The sequence below is a fragment of the Epinephelus lanceolatus genome, chromosome 5, assembly GCF_041903045.1.
Source record: "Epinephelus lanceolatus isolate andai-2023 chromosome 5, ASM4190304v1, whole genome shotgun sequence".
In the NCBI taxonomy this organism is placed as follows: domain Eukaryota; kingdom Metazoa; phylum Chordata; class Actinopteri; order Perciformes; family Serranidae; genus Epinephelus; species Epinephelus lanceolatus.
The window spans coordinates 19307294-19329869 of record NC_135738.1 but is presented as its reverse complement, the minus strand read 5'-3'; the positions used below and the strand labels follow the sequence as shown (position 1 = coordinate 19329869).

At 40.0% G+C, this 22576-nt stretch overlaps 1 protein-coding gene across 1 annotated transcript; it reads right to left on the bottom strand.

Annotated features, from left to right (window-relative positions):
- Positions 1-72: 72 nt before the first annotated feature.
- On the bottom strand, positions 73-20925 carry LOC117261774 (unconventional myosin-Va-like). Its single transcript, XM_033634265.2, has 40 exons — positions 20681-20925; positions 20185-20295; positions 19401-19572; positions 18999-19143; positions 18324-18480; positions 18099-18242; positions 17641-17722; positions 17419-17526; positions 17193-17299; positions 16332-16597; positions 16155-16236; positions 15931-16071; positions 15679-15804; positions 15326-15409; positions 14919-15044; positions 14094-14191; positions 13900-13986; positions 13670-13778; positions 13337-13548; positions 13077-13233; positions 12028-12267; positions 11625-11873; positions 10884-10977; positions 10304-10443; positions 9879-9992; positions 8352-8486; positions 8151-8207; positions 6185-6412; positions 6000-6067; positions 5843-5914; positions 5558-5756; positions 4875-4968; positions 4319-4462; positions 3743-3897; positions 3573-3662; positions 3335-3485; positions 2979-3255; positions 2073-2247; positions 1899-1979; positions 73-975 (listed from the first exon to the last, which is right to left on the bottom strand). The coding sequence occupies exons 1-40, from the start codon at positions 20705-20707 to the stop codon at positions 823-825; spliced, it is 5457 nt and encodes a 1818-aa protein (XP_033490156.2). The 5' UTR covers positions 20708-20925; the 3' UTR covers positions 73-822.
- Between the last annotated feature and the right edge of the window lie 1651 nt (positions 20926-22576).

The following is a 22576-nucleotide window of genomic DNA, read 5'->3' as shown; positions in this document are numbered from 1 at the left end:
AGGTACCAGATGAGTAACACGTGTTAAGGAAGTGAAACTCTTTGTGTAGCATTTTAAGCACTTAAACCATCGTACTGAAAAGCCAGCCTTTAATATGACCAACAACATGAAGACTGGTTAAATATACACTTGAGTCATATCCTGTTCTTCACCTTGTACTGACATAAATACCATCACCTGATATATTAATGGTTACAGAAATAAAACAGAATTTTATCTTGACACGTTTTCAACAAATGCACATAATATTTTAACATAGCTCATAGTTAGCCTTTGTTTAAAAGATCTGTCCGTGGAGACTCATTGTTAGATACATTTATCTATCCCAACAATTAGACACATCTGCATGTTAACATGTGAAAAGTCTTTTGAAACAAATCCCCAAACACCTGAATGTGAGACAGGTGCGTCAGACAGATTGAAATGTTGTTACCATAATCAAATAAATATTTCAGCAGTGTTTCATGATGTGACAAGTCACATTTCCTTACTTGAGTTTCGGGAAATTGAACCTATTACTTTACAAAATAAAACCAACACCTGTATCAGCGATACATGTAGTGCAGCGTGAGATGACCTTTGAAATGCTTTCTTTGCAGATGCACCATTCATACAGTTATGAGTCTTTGGCTGTGCAGTGCTGAGAGGTTAATACATAGATGTATGTAAACAATTTATCCTTACTCTGCTGCAGTCCTGCAGTAAACAGTGAGAGTGAAAACATACAACACTGGTAGAAGCTTCGGTGAAAAACAGTCTTGGGTGTTTTTACTCTGGTAAACAGATTTAAGTGCAAGAAGTGTCTGAGACAGAAGTGTCTGTCTAGATGCGGGCGAGGAAGCCCAGATTGAGGCTAGCAGGGATCTGGATGGACTCCAGAGCCACAGAGGAAGGTGTGAAGGGGATGGTGACGGAAAAGATCTTCTTGGCATCCATCATCAGAGTGGAGGAATCGACTCTGTCTTTCAAAAGGTCCTGAAATGTGAAAAAAAACAAAACAGATTGAGTAGAAAAACATGATAAACAGCCTTAGTGAACACAAGACTAAAGAGCAAATCTACAATGGATGGATTGCAGTGACTGACAGGACCATGAATTGTGCATCAGTTGCTGTTTGTCTCGAGGTCTGATCCACAAAAGATATTAGAAATAGAACAGCACAAACATGCCCACAGAGTTTTGCAGCTGAGTTCAATTTGCCCTTATTTTACATCTGATTGTAATTATCTATGTGGCAAAGTATAAATGGTCCCTTTGTGCCAAGAACACAAAGGGCAGAGCAGTGGCAGAGAGAAGAAGAAAACTGAAAATGTTCAGACTGTGAGCTATGAGTCCTGACTGAGAGGGGGCAGAGGCAAGGCATCTGATCGTGACAGAGAGAAAATGTGTTTGGGATTTAATATCACTGTCTGTCAGCAACTATCACCAGCTCTCTGAAGATGCATAGAACTGGGCCACTTTGCACCAAATGTATCCAGAATCTCTTTTCCACTCATTTCGGGCATGCCAAAGGATGGGACAGTTTTGGGACAAGATTTTTGAGACATTTTCGTACATGTGTAATGAAACTATGGAGTGTATATGCTCCATGTTTCTTGTTACTTGGTTGCTCTAAAAACCTAGTAAAGTAACTGAATGATAACAGTTTGCACCACATGTATTTATATTACCCAGTTTAAATGTGTAATTAGCGCAGGAGCACCAGGATGCTATTTGCCCAGCAGCACAGTTAGGGGTGCATTTCACCCTTTGTGGGTGCTTTGAGCATTACACAGTTTCTTTTTGTCTTATATGTGCAGGTTTAGCAGCTGCAAAAGCCGTGCGATCCTTTTGTGAATTTGCCCATAACTGTCAAAGAACCCTGCAATCTTGTCCACACCTACAAAACCTCTACTCACTTTAATCATTGTGATGAATGTGGTGGACACTCGCTCTTCAAACTCAACCACCGGAGTGTACAGAGTCAACACTTTCACAATCTGCAAAAAGAAAAGACACAACTATCAAACACTAGCAGCACATCATCATCATGTACAGAGATTAAAAAAGCTGAGAATGTACTGATGACGGACCTGTACTGTGGTGAGTGCAGAGCACATGTTGCAGATAGCGAGGGCGTCTGCCTGAGTCTTCTTCTTGATCTGCAGGAGCTGTGCAGCTTGTACGAGAGGCTCCAGAGTCTCCTTGGCACCGCCGTCTGTCAGCCCCCTCTCCGCCAGCCACTCCTCCAACTGCCAAACATTGTACCTGAAGCCAGAGGCATTGGACAAACAATTGAGACGGAACCGAGGTACTGTCAAGCAAGGTCCAATCTGACATCTGTTCTGTGACACCAGAGGAAGGTTAATGTTCATGAACAAAGTGCTGCCTGTATGACAGAGAAAATTATTTACTGCAGTTATTAAAATATGAATGTGCAAAATGTTATTCACTGTCCAAAACTAGGTTGTCCTACCATAGTGTGTGCTCATATGTCTGGGACAAAAATTGACTAGCTGACCCTTTCCAATGGACAAAAAAAAACAGTAACATCTGGCTTTTGTCTTTAATGGGAAAGGTTACCATCAACATTCAATCCCGAGACAAATGACTTTTCAGTAGTCATGGATATTTATCAGCTCCAGCTCCCATTGGCTCCGATTGGGAATGATGGAAATCCATATTTAAGAAACCTCTGTATAGGTGCTAATTAAAGTGGTAGAAAAAAGTGTAGCATTTTGTTTTTATTCAGCCTAATCATTTAAAATATTATCCAAGGTTCCTTTAAACAATTGTCTTTTTCTGTCAGTGTGAAATATTAAATGTGACAATAATATGAAAGTGCATGATTGTACAAGTTTTTTAACAATCAGATCACTGAGATGTTGCCTGATGTAAGCAAGGGCTCAGTCCAGACACACTTCAGTCCACACTTGTCTGCCCCTACTATTTCACTGCTTTAAGTACAACAGCTAACCAGTGATCGTTCTGTGCGTTACCTGATCTGCAGGCCTTTACTCCAGGAGCACATGTCCTTCCGCAGCAGCAGGTGGTTGAGCGTGACCGCACAGATGATGTAAAACTGCTGCTTGACCAGCTGTTTTATGAGCTCCATGTCCATCCCGTGCTGATTCATGGTGGTGTGGAGGAGGCTAAGACGCTGCAGCAGGACTTCCACTGTAACAGCCTCATGGAAACTGGTGCTTCTCTTTCTCAGGCCTGTCGGTTTGGACCCCAAAACACCCTGGATCGTCTCTTGCTCCAGCATGCTCGCCACTACAGGAAAAATACATTTTATGTGAGTGTTATGAACACTATGTTAGTTAATACGTATAGTGACATTAGTTCTCCTCACCAATCAGGGGCTGCAGGGTGTCCTCTATGCATTTGATGAGCTGGCGGTAAATCTGAATGGCTAGATCACCAAAAACTTGGTGGTACTCTGACAGTTCAAAGTTGGCCAGGCAGTGCTCGTTCTGCTTAGGAGTGTTGTACTGAATGAAAGCCTACAGTATACAGAGGTTGTACAGACATCCAGGGTTAATTAAGGGATGTGCAGCTATAAACATAACTCAAAGCCCTCTGAAGCTTACCTCATCCCCACTGTACTGCTTGAGACAGTGCATGAACCGGCATGTGTTGGCCAGCCAGAAGGACACCACTTCAAAATCACCTCCTCTCCTCTATAAAAACAGTATCAAAATTAATTCACAATAAAAGCATCAGTCACTTTCTTTACACACATCAAAGTCACATACTGCACCTTAATGACGCCTTTGATGCTGCTGATGGTGGAATTGAGCAGAGTGCTGAGTCTCTGATCATCATTCACATTGTCTGCATATCGCACGCACATGAAGATGATGTAAGCTGGGAGCCCAGGGGTGAAGCTGACTGCGACACCACGAGGCTTCAGATCTGAAAAGATTACAGTATCTTAATGAGGTCATCCAGAGCAGTGGTTTGATCCCTGGTCCCTGCAGTCTACATTTCAAAGTATCCATAGACATGATACTAATTACTGTAATTTTATTATGTTTATATGTATAAATTTATAAATAAAATTTAATGGAATGGAAGTGAACCCTAAATCGCTGTGTGTGAATGATTATCTGATGAGCAGGTTGCACTCTGCATGGTAGCCTTTGCCATCAGTGTATGAATGTGTGTGAATGGTGCTTGTGCTGTAAAGTGCTATGAGTGATAACTAAGACTAAAAAAAGCACTAAATGCAGTTTATTTACCATTGTCCAAATGACCTATCTATGAAAAACATTTGCATGCAGTTCTAAAAACACTTCAGAAAATTATTTGCTCCAGCAAAACAGGTTTAACATACCTACGACCAGACTCTTAAGCAGGCGGCTCTCGTCACCCTCCCTGTACTCCAACATGCCCCGATACTCTTTCTCCTTGCGGGTGATATTCACTGCTTTGCCTGGAGTCGTCATCACAGGGGCTTTATTCTTTTGCTGAGCGTTTGCTAAACACAACAGAGACACAATGTAAGAAATGACAGGATTGATGCTGTGCTAAAACCATCTAGACAAATGTACTGTGTGAACTAAGGGTGGGCAATACCACAAAATTTGGTTTCAAGCTGGTATCAAGTAAAACAGGGCCAGAAATGCCAATACTGATACAGATACTTTTTATTATTAGCGGCTTATGTATTTTTATGTAGAGGAGAGCAGTGTATCATGATTTATGAGGTGAATAATCAGTCTGCTAAAGTCACAGCTAATAAGGACCAGTTTGAACCTGACCTGTTTTGGTACTGATCCTATTGACGCTAGAATCGATCTTCAAAACAAAAACATAGTATCTGTAGTATCAATATTTTGGTATCGACCCGCCCACCCCTAATATGAACACAGTCAGTGCCTGGTGATTACCTTCAAAATCTTCAACTTTTTTCATGTAAAGTTTAAGTTGTTTTTTCAGCTTGCGCATGTTTTTGTCTTGTTGCTCCTGCTTCTCCATGAGTTCCTAAAAGGATGGAAACATGGTAGATTAGTGTGAGGGCAAACCAAACTCTCATACAGTTTTGAAGTGTTAATCATAAAACTGTTCAATTAAGGGGCGTCGGTGGCTTAGTGGCAGAGCAGGCACCCCATGTACAAGGCTGTTGCCGCAGCGGCCCGGGTTCGAATCCAACCTGTGGCCCTTTGCTGCATGTCATCCCCCCCCCCCTCTCTCTCTCCCACCTTCACACCTGACTATCCTATCTATAAAGGCAAAATGCCCCCAAAAAAACAAACAAAAAAAAAAAAAACTGTTCAATTAAAACATCTGTAAATAGCAACAAGCAGAGAACTTTTTTGACCTGTAGAAACTCTTTAAAAAGTCTAAAATCATAAAAATACTTTCCTGACTCTTCTGAAAATGTGCACAAATACAGACGACATGAACGCAGAGTACAGACAGAAGGCTCCGTCAGAGTCTGTATACGAATCTAATGCTGAGCATAAATGAGCTTTAACTGTTTTTCATGAAGGAGCTCTGCATTGTGAAAATAATTACATAATAACTGATAAAAGGCTAAATGATCCAGATTGTGACCAGTGAGCAGACCCACCAGGTTCTCATTAGTGAGCCGTGTGATCTCGTGCTTTAGGCTCGCATCGATACGGGCATCTTCAGGCAAGAGGAGGCTCTGGGCCAGCAGCTTCTGCTGTTGCTCCTTTTCAGCCTTCAACTTTTTCACCTCCTCAGCCAGCTTCTTATTCTCCTCATTGTGAACACGCTCCTGCTCCCTCATCTGGCACTCCAGAAGCCTGGAAGGTGGAGGGATAGCACTCAGTTTCATGTGTCATTAACAAGCTTGAATGCACCAACCAAGTACAGAATATTATGTCATCACCTGTTGGTCTCTTTCAAGCCTTCGTAAGCCAGCCACAGCTCTCCATCTTCATTCAGTGTGTGGATTTCAGACCTGAGAAACAGCATCACAAACCTTATATAACACTAACAGTACCACCTGATGGATTTAAACTGGAGTGGGAGCCACATTGTCTTACCTGTCAACGTCTTGAAATGAAGGCATTTCACTTAGCTCTAACTTCACACCTTCGCCGAGCGCAGAGTCCTAGAGGTCAGTTCATATGGGATAAATTATATCAGGTGTTGTCAGATGCACTAAATGCTAAATACTGACAAAAAATAAAGAATTTAATAAATGTAAGAACATAATTCACTTTCTCACCTTATGTTTCAGAGCCTCTTGGCGGACCATATGCGACCGAAGGAGCAGCACTTCCTCCTTTCGCATCTCCAGCTCCTCATTGGAAGAATCGAGCTGATCCAACAGTATGTTGTAGGGCAGAGAGCCAGGGGCAGGGGGCGCCAGTTCACTACTCTCATTAGTCAGAGACTTCCGCAGTTCATTTAGATCCTGCTTCAGCTTCTTGTTCTCAGACTCCAGTTCTTGCCGCTGCATTAAAATGGAAATAGACAAGTTTTTTGCTTTAACTTATTATTTGACGTAACTGCTGATGCACACTGTAATGGCTATAGAATACTGAATAACAATGGTTCACTTTAAGTGTCACTTTCACTATGTCATTCTTTCTGCCTTTCGTATGATCTACCAGGAAAATTAAGTGTTGATTTACGGCACAAAGGAACGACATTAACCACTGTAAATCCTGGTAGCTATCAGTAGCTATCCCCAGTTACCAAACAGTATCAAAGTATGTTAGAAAGTCCACATAGCTGTGTAATAAGTTTGCCTGTCTATTGCATTGCAGGTCTGTTTGCTTTGTACTAATGGTAGTTTACTTTGTCTCACCTAAGTGATGTCATCGGAGCTGCTGTATTAACGAGCTGGAATACGAGCCTTAGTTTCATTTTCACTGGTTGTGGTTGATATTAAGATGACGGTGTTACTCCTCTGCAATTTTTTCACCATTCACCCATACTATCTTTGTTTACTGTAGAGTGTAAATGCTTACAGGTGGCTGTGTTAATATTTATAATTGAATCCCAGACATTAGTTTAATTATTTGCTAGGCAAGCAACCCTGATGTCTTTGCAACAGCAGCACTAACAATAACACTAAAGTTGTTGGTTTCCACTTAAATAAATTTAGGGAAACACAAATAAATCAAACATCAACAAATAATTTTCCTCCAATAAAATTTGAAATTTTTGTCTCTATTCACCATCAGTAATTCAATACTAATATCAGTTATAATAAAAACTGTTTTAAGGTACATTAATAAGACAATTTTTTTGTGGACATCTCCTTTTTTGGATGTTGGATGAGACCTTGCCTGGATCCCAAATGTAATGACAAAGTCATACAATGCTCAGAAAACAAAGTTCATGGCCTCAAAAGCTCCCTCACAGTAGCTTCATGGTTTTAGCACGTTCACTTCTGATGGCATATCCACTGAAACGGTGCCCTCATACAAGTACTTGGGTATATAGATAGATGACAAGTTTTCATTTAATGTACAATTGCTACTCTAGTTATGAAGCTTAAAGTGAAGATTTTGGCTTTTATTTTGGAAATAAAGCTTGTTTTACATTCAGTGCTAAGAAAAAACTGTGACTGATTATGGTGACATATTGTATTTGCATGCAACCTCCTCCATTTTACGTAGCATTGATTCAGTATACCATGCATCTCTACGTTTTATTACAAATGGAAAGTCCCTTACTCATCACTGCATTCTTTATGACTGGTGGGTTGGACGTTACTGACCACTCACAGACAACAGCACTGGTATGTTTTTATCTATAGAGTCATACTGGGCAAACTTCCAGCCTACCTCTGCACCCTTCTGTGTGTCAGCTCTGGTAGTTACCAGTTATACTCCTCCAAGTGGGTGCTTTATAATGTACCCTGGGTTTTAACAGATCTGGGGAAAACTGCATTTTTCTACTGTGCACCATGGGCATGGAACAATCTTCAAAAAGATCTAAAATTAGAAACACTTTTATCCACTGATGAAGTCAGTCATAAAGAATGTACTGAAAGACATGTGCTTGTTTTTCTTGAGAGGCCACTGTGTTTGAATAGTTGTTTTATTGTGGATTTTTGTATCATATGTTGTATTTGTTGCATTTGAATGTATTTAGATTGGCTGCTACCTTGGCCAGGTCTCTCCTGTAAAGGAGATTTTCAATCTCAATGGGATAATAAAAGTAAATAAATAAATAAATACCTTGAGTGTTTCCAAGTCCAGTTCTGCTCTGCCAGCTGTTCTCTGCTTCTCCACCTCCTTTTAACAAAAGTATAAACATTAAGTTAATACCAACCATTTAACTACAAATATCAACCACAACATAACTAATAGCTTATTGATACAAAACTCTTTTGTCTGTTTAGTAATGTTAAAGACCAATATTGGTGTTTCAGTCCATACTTTTGCCTTTTCTTGTTGGGCTTCTTCTTTCTTATCCAGCTGCTGCAGCAGTGAATGTTTGTCCTGCTCCAGTTCCTTCACTCTCCTCTGGAGCTTCAGGAGGACTGGCAGGTCCACCGTCGCCTGGGTCTCGTCCTAACACAACAGAGCAGGCATCGGCTGATAAATCTCTTCACAAACTAACTAGAATGCTGCACTAATAGGATTATTACACAGACAAGGCCAGAAGAAAATCTTCCCATAGCTGTTCCGAGGAATGAGTGTCCAGTGTTTTGTAACCAAAAACGACTCTTCACAGTGGTTGTATTATCACCAGCATTGTAGATGACACCAAGTTTTACCATGAAAACAAGAATTCCTTGTAACTGGCCATTTACACCACACAGCTGCTATTCTTCGTCAATATAGAAAATACAAATGTTTTACAGCCACCTTTAACAATTAAGGAGGAGCAAGTATTTTATTCTCAAAAAGACACATTTTGGGCTACTTCTGTATAAGTACTACTTTCAGGCTGTTTTGGTACTGCACCATGAGTAGGGTCGGGTACCGAACTCGGTGCTTTAAAGGGTACTAACCAATTTACATCAGTACTACAGAGTGCAGATTCATAATCAATCAATCAATCTCAAATTTCACTAACTGAGAGCTCGTCTAGGCGAGTAAGAGAGAGAAGACTATATCACCCCCACAGCTTGTTCAATTCAAAGTGAGTCAGGGCAGTAGTGAGCTGAAAGTGGTCGCAAATGTGGTTACACCTTTCAAAACTCGACACTGACAACACTCAACGCTATATTTGTATTGAGCCCAACTTTAGTTTCAGTCTGCTCCAAATTTAAGATGTTAACACAAACTGTCTTTTGTTTGAGTGTGTTAGCTCAGTGTAACATATAAATTTAACAACATTAATATTGTATTAAAACATCAGTTTCATTTGGTCCTTTATGGACAGTTTGGGTTGGTGTCCGTGCGTGTGTGTGTGCATGCGTGCGTGCTTGCGTGTTTGTCTTTCCCCAACACCACTTTGCATTCTCATGCTATGCCCTGGTGACAGACTGTGACAGGCTGTAGGTTGTGGGGACAGGTTTGGCAGGGGAGAGGGAGGTAGGGAGGGTTTTTCTTTTGTGTGATGTTTAAAATGTTCTAAATAAATAATGTTGACATCAAGGAGTCTGAACTTATTTTTTACAACTGGAAATATTATTTTTTATTACAGAGAGACTTAAGAGCTGAAAAAAGCTACTGTTGGGTACCAAGCGCTGGTTTAAATGTGAATAGTACCCTGGGGCGTCGGTGGCTTAGTGGTAGAGCAGGCGCCCCATGTACAAGGCTGTTGCCGCAGCGGCCCGGGTTCGACTCCAGCCTGTGGCCCTTTGCTGCATGTCACTCCCCCTCTCTCTCCCCCTTTCACACTTGTCTGTCATATCCATTAAAGGCTAAAAATGCCCAAAAAAATATCTTTAAAAAAAAAAAAAAAGTGAATGGTACCCAACCCTAACCAGTATATTGTGTAGTTTCCAACATTACCTCTGTTTGTATGGAGCTGTTGTCTCCCTCACTAGAGCCTAAGCTCTGACTGAACTCAGATGAGTTGCTGCTGTAGTTGGAGTCCGTCCTCTTGTGACCAGATTTGCTTGAACTCTGGTTAGGGGTGAGAAAAAAAAACATGTTATAGAGGAATTAAGTAGCCATGATGATATCATTTATACCATCATGATAAGCATTTTTCTAATGTCACAAATAATTTGTTCACAGGTGCCCTGTTGTTACATGTTTGTACAGGCAACTGGTTTCTGTGTCTCTGTACTCTACAGAACTACTGAACTGATTCTGGTTTGTGGCACAATCTTGAAATCCCCATGTTGTTAAAAGCCAATGCTCAAGATGTATCAAATGACAACTACTGTTGCAATGAATGTGAACACCATGAAGCTAAATTAAATGTTCCTCACAATGCTGACATTCATCTCCTCCTTCAGGTCTCTGTGCCGCTCCTCCAGATGCAGGTGCTCACTCAGCAGGCTTTGGTAGCGAGAGCGCTCTTCAGTTAATTCCTTTTCCAGCTGTTTTGCATTCTCGATGGTTTTAATATCTGAGACAAAACAGTTTTGTTTTATCATTCTTTCTTCATGCAGCCATTACTTAAAGGTCTAGTGTGTAGGATTTAGTGGCATCTCGTTGTGAGGCTGCAGATTGCAACTAATTGGAACTTCTCCTGTGTGCCAAGCGTAAAGAAAAGCTAGGGTGGCCGATGCAACAACAGGAATGGCCCTATCTAGAGCCAGTGTTTGGTTTGTCCACTCTGGGCTACTGTAGGGCAACATGGTGAATTCTGTGAAAGAGGCTCTGCTCTGTATGTAGAAATCCGTGGCTCATTCAAAGGTAATGAGAACACAATTCTTATTTTCAGGTGATTATACACTCAAGAAAACATACTTACTATATTATATTCTTTTCTGCCACTATATTCCCTTAAATCCTACAAACTGGACCTTTAAAAACTGTGGATATTATAAGTGAACTGCTCAGTACCTGTTAAGTGATCAGCTTGTTCCAGGATTAGTTTGTTCAGTTCATCTTTCTCGCTGTTCAGCAAGCTGTTCTTCATATTAAGTTCTTCTACCACCTGATAAAGAAAGGAGGCAAAATCATGTAATCTTAGTCTTTTTCTTATTCATTATATCTTCTGAGGTTCTAGGAACTGACAAAACTGGAGCAAAGTAGGTTAATTAAATGCCCAAAGGGTCAAAATGACAAGTTCATCTTGTACATTTCATTCTGTCCTTTTGTAATTCAGATGTTTCCATTCTGTCCAGAAGATTTTGGACAAACAATCTTAAAAATTATAAAACAAATGAGCAGGCAGCTTAAAGAAGCAGAAGATCATGGGATCACACATCTAGGGGGAGAAGCAAATGCCTGCCCCACATAAACATACTCAGATAAGACAAAACTAAACAGCCCACTAATTCAGGAAAACTCAATTTGAGGATGAAAGATAAGTTAATTGGTGACTTGAACACTGAGGAAAATAAACAAAATGCTGCTGTATGACCTTGTGTGCAAAAAACAGTGTTGGCTCCAATATGATTTCAACCAATGTCATTAAAAGGTGCAAATGTATATCCACCAATTTTATGTCATTAACCTCGCCTACTGCCATTCCAGATAATAATAATTATTATTAAAAAAAAAGAGAGAGAGAGCACTATATGGAAAACTCTAGGGTTGTCTGTCAGTCAAGTTGGATAAATCTAGATGAAGTAGACCTACCTGTTTTGTCTGCTCCTTGTAGACTCTTGTCTGCTCTTCTAGGTCTTCTTTCTCTCTGCGGGTGTTGTCCAGCTCCTGCTGAAGGAAAGAGAGCTGCTCCAGCAGCGAGGGAAGCGTCGCTGCCTTGGCTCTGGTCTCCTGCTCTGATTTCCGTAGATTTTCGATCTCTCTGTTCTGTTTCTCTCTCTCAGTAGTCTGAGTCTTCTCCACAAGATTCAGCCTCTCACTGAGCTCTCTGTTTTCTTTATGCTGCGGGGGGCGGGGGGGGGGGTAACACACGCATGCGGTGCATGTGATACAACAACTCCCAATGACCCAATATTTTTCCAGGAACAGTTTCATTTTTTCAGATTCCAGAGCAAACAACTGCTTAACTCAGCCAAAACTAGATGCTCATACTCACCTGCTCATTTATCTTGTGCTGCAACTGCAGAATCTTGTTCTCCATGCCGATGTTGAGCTTCTTGAAGTGCTCCACAGAGCGGGCCTCCACTTTCAGCTTCTTTAATTCCCTCTTGGCCTTCATGCGACGTACACAGCTCTGCAGCAGGACGATGGCTGCCATGGTGCGTCTGTAATGCTGTCTAGCCAGCAAGCCTCTCACCCATTTCTGGATGACAATGGCTTTCTGCTCAAACATCAACTGTGAAAAAAGACAAATATTTAGGTTAAAGTTAAGTCATGTTTATGAGTGGAATGATAATGACAACACTTGCAACAAGTGAATGCAAGAGGTGAGGTGAAAATCCAGCAGCCAGGTGTAAAACATTTTGGATTCTCTCTTAAACTTGATGGTAAGATTAAGCCTACGTAAAAAGTGCTAACACATTTTTATCAAGTAAATTGCATTACCATCGTGTGTTTCAGTCTCACATACCTGTTGCCAGTCCATTCACAGTGTTAAACAAAAACATTTAACATGTGTCCCAGTTTACTTCCTGTTGCACTGTATGTGAATGACATCAGCTAAAATACCATTTATATTAAAAGTGTTAACAAGGTCAACAAGGTCAGTATGAATATTGTCAGCCTCTATTCATATGACTTAATGATTAAGACTGCTACACAGCGATCAAGGTTTAGGAAGTGCAAAACAATCTGGTGTACTCTGTGTGCTGCCGCTACAAGCCTTTGCTGCCTCAACAATGTTACTAACGGAACCTGGCACATCTGTGCTTCCTTTGAGCTGGAAACTTCTCCATATTATATTCATGAGGCACTAATTCCTGTTTTCTTTGTGGCACCCATTAAATCCAGTTTGGTCACTGTAATATTCAACTATCAGGTTCCTCTATTGGTTGACCTTAAACAAACTCAAAAATACTCAACAGACAAGCGAAATCAAGGCTAATGCTGATTGCCTGCTGGAATTATGTTATAAAAATTTAATTTTGACCTTCAAGCACAGGAAACCTTAAAAGTGTGGAGTTATAACTTATCCAATGGCATTACCTTATGGTACTGCTTTCTAGCCATGTAAGCCCTCAAGCAGCACTGAATAGTGATAGCTGCAGAGCGCTGCTGCTGGTAGTGTCTCCTGGCCGCCCACATACGCACGTTCTTCTGAATGAGAACAGCTGCTCTGGTTCTTCGCAGAAACTTGACATAGCTGACAGGAGAAAAACAAACATGGAAGAAATTTGCTGGATCAGCTCCAAGTTGTTTTATCTGTCAACTTCTTATTCTGCTGTTGTTTTAATGTCTCCACTCACCAGCGTGCCTGGTGACCCCGTACGTGTCTCTGTATGGTGATGGCAGATTCCCTCATCCTCAGGTACTTCTTGCGAGCCAGCCAGCAGCGGATGGTCTTCTGGATGCGGACACAAGCCATACGCAGCTTGTCTGAACGCAGCTTCTCCAGGTAAGCCACCTGACCAGCCCTGAAGAAGATCTTGCTTTTGCCAAACTGATACTTATCCTCATCCTAGGAGCCACATTGAATATACATTAGCAAATATAATACGTAATATTTTAGTGGGTCTGTGAATGTTAAATCTATTTTGTTACTGACATTATAAGGATGCTTTCATACAGTTCAGACATACCTTTACAAGTTTTTCCAGAAGATTTTTGCAGGTTTGCTTTCTGTCAGAGAGCACATCCTTCTGCTTCATAAGGACCCGATAACGACAGAAGAATTCCTGATAGGTCCATCTGCAATATTCATGTAAATAAGACAAGTTGGATATGTTAATTTCATAGGTCTGCGTCTTCTAAACATACAAACCTTCCATGGCCCTGTGCTCTGTACCAGGTGCTGTTGTTGATATGCTACCTAGATGGGAAGCCTGCTGCAGAGATCCGGATTGTTTCCAAGATGCCACATGCTCGAAGCTGTTGCACTGCCCTCACAGGATCCAATCTGAATTAAAGATAAAAACATTCATAAAAACACCCGCTACAAAAATGAGTGTACCACTCTTTCATCTGTCCTAGTTGCAGATAATCTAAGAGATAAATCTTTCTCACGTGAATGGTGATTTAAGGTCATTTGGCTTGATGCAGCGGACGTAGTGAGGAGTTGTAGCGTTTAGTGTGTCCATCAGCAAATGCAGAGACTGTCGAAACTGAATAAAAGACAACAATAAATTCTTGGTAAGTAAATATGGAAATACACAAAAGGCAAAAAAAATGCTTGAACTTTAGTTTAAACATGGTTATCAGATTTTTGTATGACAATCATTTAGGGGTGATCCAGTCATACATTTTTAGTAGTTATTTCCTTAGTGGGGATGTTTCTAACAACTTATATTCCTGATGTTTAAACAGAAGTGGAAAACTTAGACTAGTCAACTAGTCTTAAAGTAAGAAAACACTCAGAAAACAGTCAAAATTGAGCATATATTATTAGGGCCATTTGAAATTGTTAATCACATTTTTTAATGTCCAAATTGTATTTTAAATGCTGCTGAAATATGTGGCACTTTCATGAACACTGTATTTTAGTTTACTGCATTTTAAAAGTTAACAAATAACACTTATTGAAAACAATATTCTTTAGAAAAATAACTCTTTAGGACATGTGATTTTTACAGTAGCATTTTCATTGAGTGAGTGCAATCACATAAAATTTTAATAAAAAGCTTAATCGACTAATATTTCTGGTACCAACTATTGAGTGTGGCAACATTTAATCGACTAGTCAACTAATCATGTACTACCTTAAAGGCAATTAAATTTAACCAGCTGAGAAAACAATTACATTAATAAATATAATTTTCAGTGACGAGAAGTTTTTAATCATGCATTTCCCCTCACCACCAATGTCATGTTGCCTGCTCTTTGTGCTCTCACCTGAAATCCCACAGTCTTCTTATTATCCCTCTGAGTCGGACCGGCTCTTCCAGTGACACTACTACGCTTGTTTGTAGAACTTGTTGCCTTCTCATCATCCTCAAACAGCTTCACCAGCCAGTCGACCTAAAAAGATAATTTTTCAGGTATCGAAGGGATGAAATGCAAAGTTATCACTGAACAGCAGATGGCAGTGTTTTCAATCTGACATTCAAAAGTGGGTGTATTTCCTCCAATGGTTGTGGTTGAACAATTCTAGGATGTGTGCCCAGGGACTTGCAACACACAAATATACTTAAAATAATATGCTCCTAGTTGAGGAGGCGTTGACACTGAACTGCTGTTACCTCCTTAAACTGATTAATTAAGAAGTACAAATATTATGAACCATTTATAAAGCATTTCACCTTGCTCTTTTTCAACACATTTATCTGCTCCTCATTGACTGTGTCCTTGTTTTTCTCCAGGAAACCCTCACACTGGTACTCCACCTAGACACAAAGGACCAGGTCACACAGTGTTCTTTGACTGGAAAAGTAAAGGTCACATTCATCATTCAGAGTCTGAGGAGGACTGAATTAGTACTGAGCTAGTAAAAAAAACCCATCAAACATCAGTGGTGAAAGCATATAATTTTGACTTTGCAGCCAAAGTGAGGACAATTTCACACTCAACGCTTGTGGTGCTCTTCATTAGAAGACATGAGTCACACATCTGCTGACCACTGAGATGCAGCATGAGACATACAGTCATGTTTTACCTTGTCTGCAAAGTGGAGGATGATGAAAGCTCTATTTGATAACCTGGGTTTATCAAAGTGAGCGTTCTGCTTCAGGAGGGTGTTGTACAGTTTCTGGGCCCATGTGTCGTCAGAGCCTTTGGGCATCTATGGAAACAGGAAGAGCTGACACATCAGTTATTCATGGAATTACTCATAACCTCCAAACATAGCATTGTGGTGATTCCTTCAGTGGAAAGTAACTGAAAAGAAAAAAGTAAAACTGCCTTTTACCTTGCACTCCTCATCCAGAAGGTCCAGAACACCCAGCTTGGCCTCAATGAGATCAATACAAGGCTGGTTGTCGTCAAAGTCAATCAATGTCCAGGGGATCTCCTCTTTCATGTACTCCTCTTGCTCCAGTTTGAAGACATGCTGGGGGGGGGGTGACAGCTGAAAATGACTTACATGTACATTTTCACTACAAAATAAACACACTGAGCAAGAAAGACACATACCAGGTTGAACTGTTGTTGAAGCTTCTCGTTGGCGTAATTGATGCAAAACTGTTCAAAGCTGTTTATCTCAAATGTTTCAAACCTGAGGAAAAATACATGTTTGAAGTAAAATATGACTGATCATCCAGGGTACAGAAATGAACAAAAAACATCACATACCTGAAGATGAAAACATACCCATAAATATCAAGCACACCAATGAAGGAATGTTGTTTTGCTGTGGACTTTAAGGCGATGTTAATACTGCCCACAATCCAGCTGAAGAGTCTGGCGTAGATGTGTTTGGCGAGAGCATCTCGGCCATTGATAGCATTCATTTTGGAGACTGACTTGACGAAGGTCTCTGTGGTCGTTTGGAGTTTCCTGTGACATAACCAGTGGGCCATTTCTTCACAGGGCACCCCCATCAGCTCACAGAACACCATCAGGTGGGCACTGTCTGGCTGGAAACACATCAAAGGAGTTCTCCACCAACAAAATGACCATTTGTATATCAATTAATAAGTCATGCTGTGTTACCTTGAATTTGTAAAAAGAAGTTTGTTTTTCTCGCATGCCTTCAAGGAAAATGGCAAACATATTGATTCACACAACTCGTAATATAATCCAAGTCTCATTTATCCAATTACAGTCACATGCTCAGTATTTCCCAAACATGTGCTTTTTCACTAAAAACCCTTAGTATTTAAAACTGAACTGAATTTGAAACTTATCTATGCTCTCATCAAAGCCATAGAAAATGCATGTGTTTGAGAGTACTGAGCATAAAGCTGGATAAATGACAACTGGATTATACTGCAGGAATTGTGTGAGAGTTTGCAAACAGATGTTTTGACATTGTTCTGCTGTTGTTAAACATGGTCCCCAATTAATCAATAAATCAATATCTTTGCCGTTTTCCGTGAAGGCACGCAAGAAAAACAAAGTTTTCTTCACAAATTAAAGGTGACACAGCATGACTAACTGATTCACAAACAGTCATTTAAGTCCTTTCACGATAATGACTGAACAGGTACAGATCTGTGTTTCAGTGTTTACCGAGATGCTGCTTTTGTCTGCTGACTGCTCTTTCACCTCCACGTTGCTAAGATGGAGAATAGCTGCCAGAATTTGGTAAATTGCCATTTGATCACTTTCACCGATTCCTACAATGAAAACAGAACAATAAAATTAGAAATAATGATCAATCATGTCAACCAGAGACAGAAAATATATATGTAAAGTGCTGTCCATTCAACATGTTGAAAATACAAAACTTATTCACCTAACAGTGAGAAGGCCCTCCTGGTATTGCACATGTCTTTGGCATCATCCACACCATCTATGACTGGGCTCTGACCCTGGTTAGTACAGTGGAAGTCATCTGCGCAACCTTCAAACATTAATCAGTCATATAAACTATTGTTCTAGATAGACTATATAGATCTGTTTGTTTTTTGTTTTAAAATCCTGCTAAAAAGACTGCCTATGTTGGTTACTGTCATACCTAACTTGAAGGCTTTGAACTCTGGTAAATGTGAAGAGGCACACAGCTGGTAGAATATATGATAATTCCTTTCTTCAGGGGCCTAAAAGTAGTGCAAAGAGACACACAATGTAAACAAAGTAAATTACACAATTACTGCAAACATATACAGTGAAATTAACAGCTCTCTGCAAGCACATTGCTTAAACTGATAGTATAAAATAGTTCACAGTTGCTTAAAAAATCCAATATGTTGTCATCTTCCTGAGTCAAGGCCAGGCAGGCTAAACTTTGTGTTATGTTGTTTGTTAATACGTTGCTAAGATATCCACATGTTACATTTTACATGCATTTGAGTGTTTTAAATCCATTAACTGCGAGCAGAAACATAGATTATAGAAAGATAAGGAGAGCTGACCACATTCTGACACTGAGTCACACACAGACATGTGAGTTCAAATCATAGCAGTGAAATTTACCTGAAACACAACTCTAGACTTTTCCAGTAAGTAGGTCCTCATGTTAGCTCCAATAATACAATGCCTCTTATCGAACCCAATCTCAATGTACTTCCCAAAGCGACTGCTGTTGTCATTCCGTGTTGTCTTGGCGTTCCCAAGAGCCTGGAAGAAACACACAAAAGGCTCTCAGTAACCTTTGTCATTTTATGCTTCATCTTATTTTCCTGCGGTGTTAAATGTTACCTCCATGATGGGGTTGGAGGCGAGGACTCTCTCCTCAACGTTGGCCTCACCAGAGGAGCAGCTGACAGTGGCAAAGTAACGCATAGCGTACTTAGCAGAGACAGTTTTGCCAGCTCCCGACTCTCCACTCACTATAATGGACTGGTTTCTTTCATCTCTGTGTGAAAATACGTGATGACATTGAGGCTTTTTTTACTTCATTCAATACCTGTCATGTGTTCAATTGCACAAAATACCACCACCACTCCTCTCTACCCAGATGATTTTTACACAAATACATTTTGAAAATGTTCAAATTATTAATATATATATCAAACAACTCCGACAAATACATTGCGCTTGACTTCTACAGTAGTAGCCCAATCGTACATCACATTGAATCAAAGAAAGCTTGGGGTGAATAGCTGCAATTAAAACCACACCAATAGTCATTTATTTCTAGATCTGGGCACAAAAAGGGTTGAATGCAGATATCATTTCACTGGAAAAATTGCAATTCCACTTGGCACTATTATTTTGGTCAATACCTTGAACGTATCTAATACCAATACCCAGTCCTGGATGACATTTAACCCAAATATCAGCTTAAATAAATTAACAGTACAAGCGTAAAAGTAAATTTACATTAGATTTGCTCTGAAATGTAAAATTAAATGTATTGCGAAGTTACCACACCTGGCCATTTGTTTGTATGCTTCCTCTGCCACTGCAAATATATGGGGGTCCATGTCTCCCATGTTCTGCCCACTGTAGGCATTGATGATGTCAGCTTCATAGATGGGTAAGCTCTCATAAGGGTTGATGGCAACCAGGACAATTCCTTAATACCACAAGGGGAAAATTCTCAATTTAACTCTATTAAAATAGCATAAACATAAGTTATCTGACATGGATTTAGATTAATGAACAATGAGCCCTAACTGGAGTCATGGAGTCACAGTGTGTGTTCCTTTAAGAGGAGCCCGCACCACAATAATCAGCATGATGTACTGTAGATTATATCAGAGCGTACAGTGAGCAGGGCTCCAAAGTCTGCAGTGACTGATAGTGTGAGTCAAAGGGGATGAAGCTCATTACCACAGTATGTGTAAATCAACTTGGAGTCGATAAAGCGCACTTTAAGGTTGTGTAGCACTGCAGGCTCATGGAGGTAGCTGAGAGATGTGAGGTCATTTTCCCCCACCAGGATGTTAGGGTTTCTTAGCGGTGGAAGGTTGTTGGTTCTGGGGTCTATCTTGTGTTCCACCTCCTAGAAAGACACAAGAAGTTAGCTATGAGACTAAAGATAGTAAGTTGCTTTTAATTTAAAAAAACTGCAAAATGTGTTAGGACAAACAGTGGAAATAAGACAAAAAAAGTAAAACAAGTAGCATCAGTACTTTGTGTGAAAGCTTACTAGCAACCACTGTGCTTGGCTTGTTCATGTTCACTCATGATAAAGCTTTGGCCTTATTTCCATACCTGGTGTGCATGCCCAAACTCGACATCACAGCTGCAGGTACCAACAGCGCTGAGAGTAAAACTTACTGTTTCTAAGTTTTCACCTATTATTCCACCTATTAAACACCCGAAGCATTACACTGGCTTCTTATATTCAACATTGTCGCAGAGTTGAATACAAAGGCTCAAGGTGTTTGTCTTGTCTGGGAATCTATGTGCAATTACCAAACACCACAGCTGCCTCAAATAATCCCACAGCACACAGAGATTTATGAGGCTCCATTGCCAGTGTTCTTGCAGAGAAATATGTGCATGGCTCTCTGACAGAACATCACACACCCATTTCCACCTCAGTGCATCTATCTCCCTCTGTGTGTGTGTGTGTGTGTGTGTGTGTGTGTGTGGCATTTGCCTGTCTCACCGTGCCATCATCCAGCTGCAGAGTCAGCTTCAGGTCGCCAGGAGTGTAGTCTTTGATAAGCTCTGCTGACTTCCACACGTCTGTTGCATCTGGCAGCCATACACGGGCATACTGATGGACACAGGGGGGGACACCGGGTGAGAGCCACTCAACCACTGCACTTACAGTAGCACAGTCTTGTACAGTAAAAGTACAGCAGGGACATATACCACGGGAAAATGGCAGGGTAGCTAACTTGAAGTCAGCAGACAGCAGTCATGCGTATAATGTGGATGGATACGGAACATTTTAAGTGGCTGACACATTAAAAAGCAATAAAATAAGATTTAATAAAACCCATAATTGTTCTGTAAACACCTCTAAGTGACTGACACATGTAAACGACAATTTCTGACTGATATATTTAACGCTAAATAAACTAGCATAACTTTAGCTAGAGGAACACGTTGAATGAGTTGGACAACCGTCACAGTCTACCTTTATCCGGTAAGCCTACCTTGGCGTAAAGTTCAGACGCTGCCATGTCTTAAAAGTCGCTCGAGGAGCCCTCAGAAAGTTTCTCTGCCGGCAGAAAGACGGTTAAACATTTTAATAACCCCCAGAGTGGCAGAGGTAAACTTTTCCGAGCTGCTCCGTCTCCCGGGTTCGGTGCTCTCAGCTGGGAGGAGAGTTCAACTGCTCCTCCAACAGTTGTCAGTCAGCTGCGCGTGCCCTGACACGTTCTGCTCTCGTGCATCTTGTGTGCCTCCCAGCGGCCGATTTGCTCGCGACAGCTACAGCCACCTGAGGAGAGGGCTGAGGTGGTGTCAACATGACTGCCACGATGCAGCATGTGCATTATTGATACAGACGGATTGAAAATCACACCACCAGTCGAGCCTAATTATGTTGTTACTCTGGTCAGAATGTATGGGGGATCATTTTACCCAAAATTAATATTAAAAGGGACAAAGGTCAGAGCCATGGAGTCAACACCGGAGCATCTGGGGGTCAGCAAAAAAATAATAAATAAATCATAATGATAATAAATAAATAAATAAATAAATAACAATAAAAAAATAAGAAAATTAAATTAAATTTAAAAAAGAATGTTCCTAATGTAAAAATTGTGCCATTAGCTACAAATGTCCTCAAAAAGGCAACCCACCTATGTCATGATTTAATTTCTTATTTTTATGTTTTTTAAATAGTCAGTAGCTATATAAAACAAACTTATATGCTTTTTTTCTGCATAAGCTTTAGAATCTATAAATAAAACATAAAAAGTAGGCCTTAGCCACTGAGTCAAGACTGCAGGGGATCAAATCTGCTGAGGTGTCTGGGGTCAGCGAAAAATAAGAAATAAAAAAATTAAAATCAAAATTAAAAGTTAAGTATCTTCCTAATTTAAAAATGGTGCCATTAGCTATATATGTCCTCAAAAAGGCAAACCCACCTATGTAATGATTTACTGTTTCATTTTTATTTTTTTAAATAGTCAGTAGCTACCTAAAACAAAATTAAAATCAAAAATCTATAAATAACCTATGAAAACTAGTCCGTAGCCATGGAGTCAACACTGATCAAATCTGCTGGGGCGTCTGAGGGATCAGCAAAAAAAATCAAAAATAGAAAATAAAAAAACAAAACAAAAAAAATATTAGAAAAATAAAAATAAAATAAAAAATTCTGGATATTATTACATTTATCATAAGAACATACAGCTGGGGAATCTGGGGGTCAGCAAAAATAAATAAAAATAAATATATAAATAAATTTGATAGAGTAAAATAAAATGCAATGAAAATTCTAGAAGCCAATTCCTAAGACATTATATTATTTATCATAAGCACATACAGCTACATAGTACACTATATCAATATGCAAGATATGTACATGCAAAACTGCAGTATGCCCTAATACTAGAACCTCTGCAGGGGCATAAATATAGACGGTGTGGTTGCACTGGTGCCCATGGAGTGAAGGGGCCCATTGAAAGCGTGGGCCCCTGCAAGTGATTCAGATTGCCACCTTGAATAAACCTGTGTTCAAAGAGGAATGATGAGGAATGATAAAATAATGTTCACAATTTAAAATGGTGCCATTAGCTATATATGTCCTAAAAAAGGCAAACCCACCTATGTCATGATTTACTTTGTCATTTCTATTTTTTTTTAAAGTCAGTAACTAAAACAAAATATATGCTTTTTCTACATACGCTAGAAAGTCTATAAATTAAATATAAAAACTCTTCAAATAAATAATAATAATCTGAATAATCTTACTTTCTTTGTTATTTTTGTCAGACATGCACTGATGATTGCTGGGCAACATGTATGTCAATGTAAATGTTAACTATAACTAATGTACTTTCACTCATCCTTATTAAACATCACAATTTCTTTCATCATGA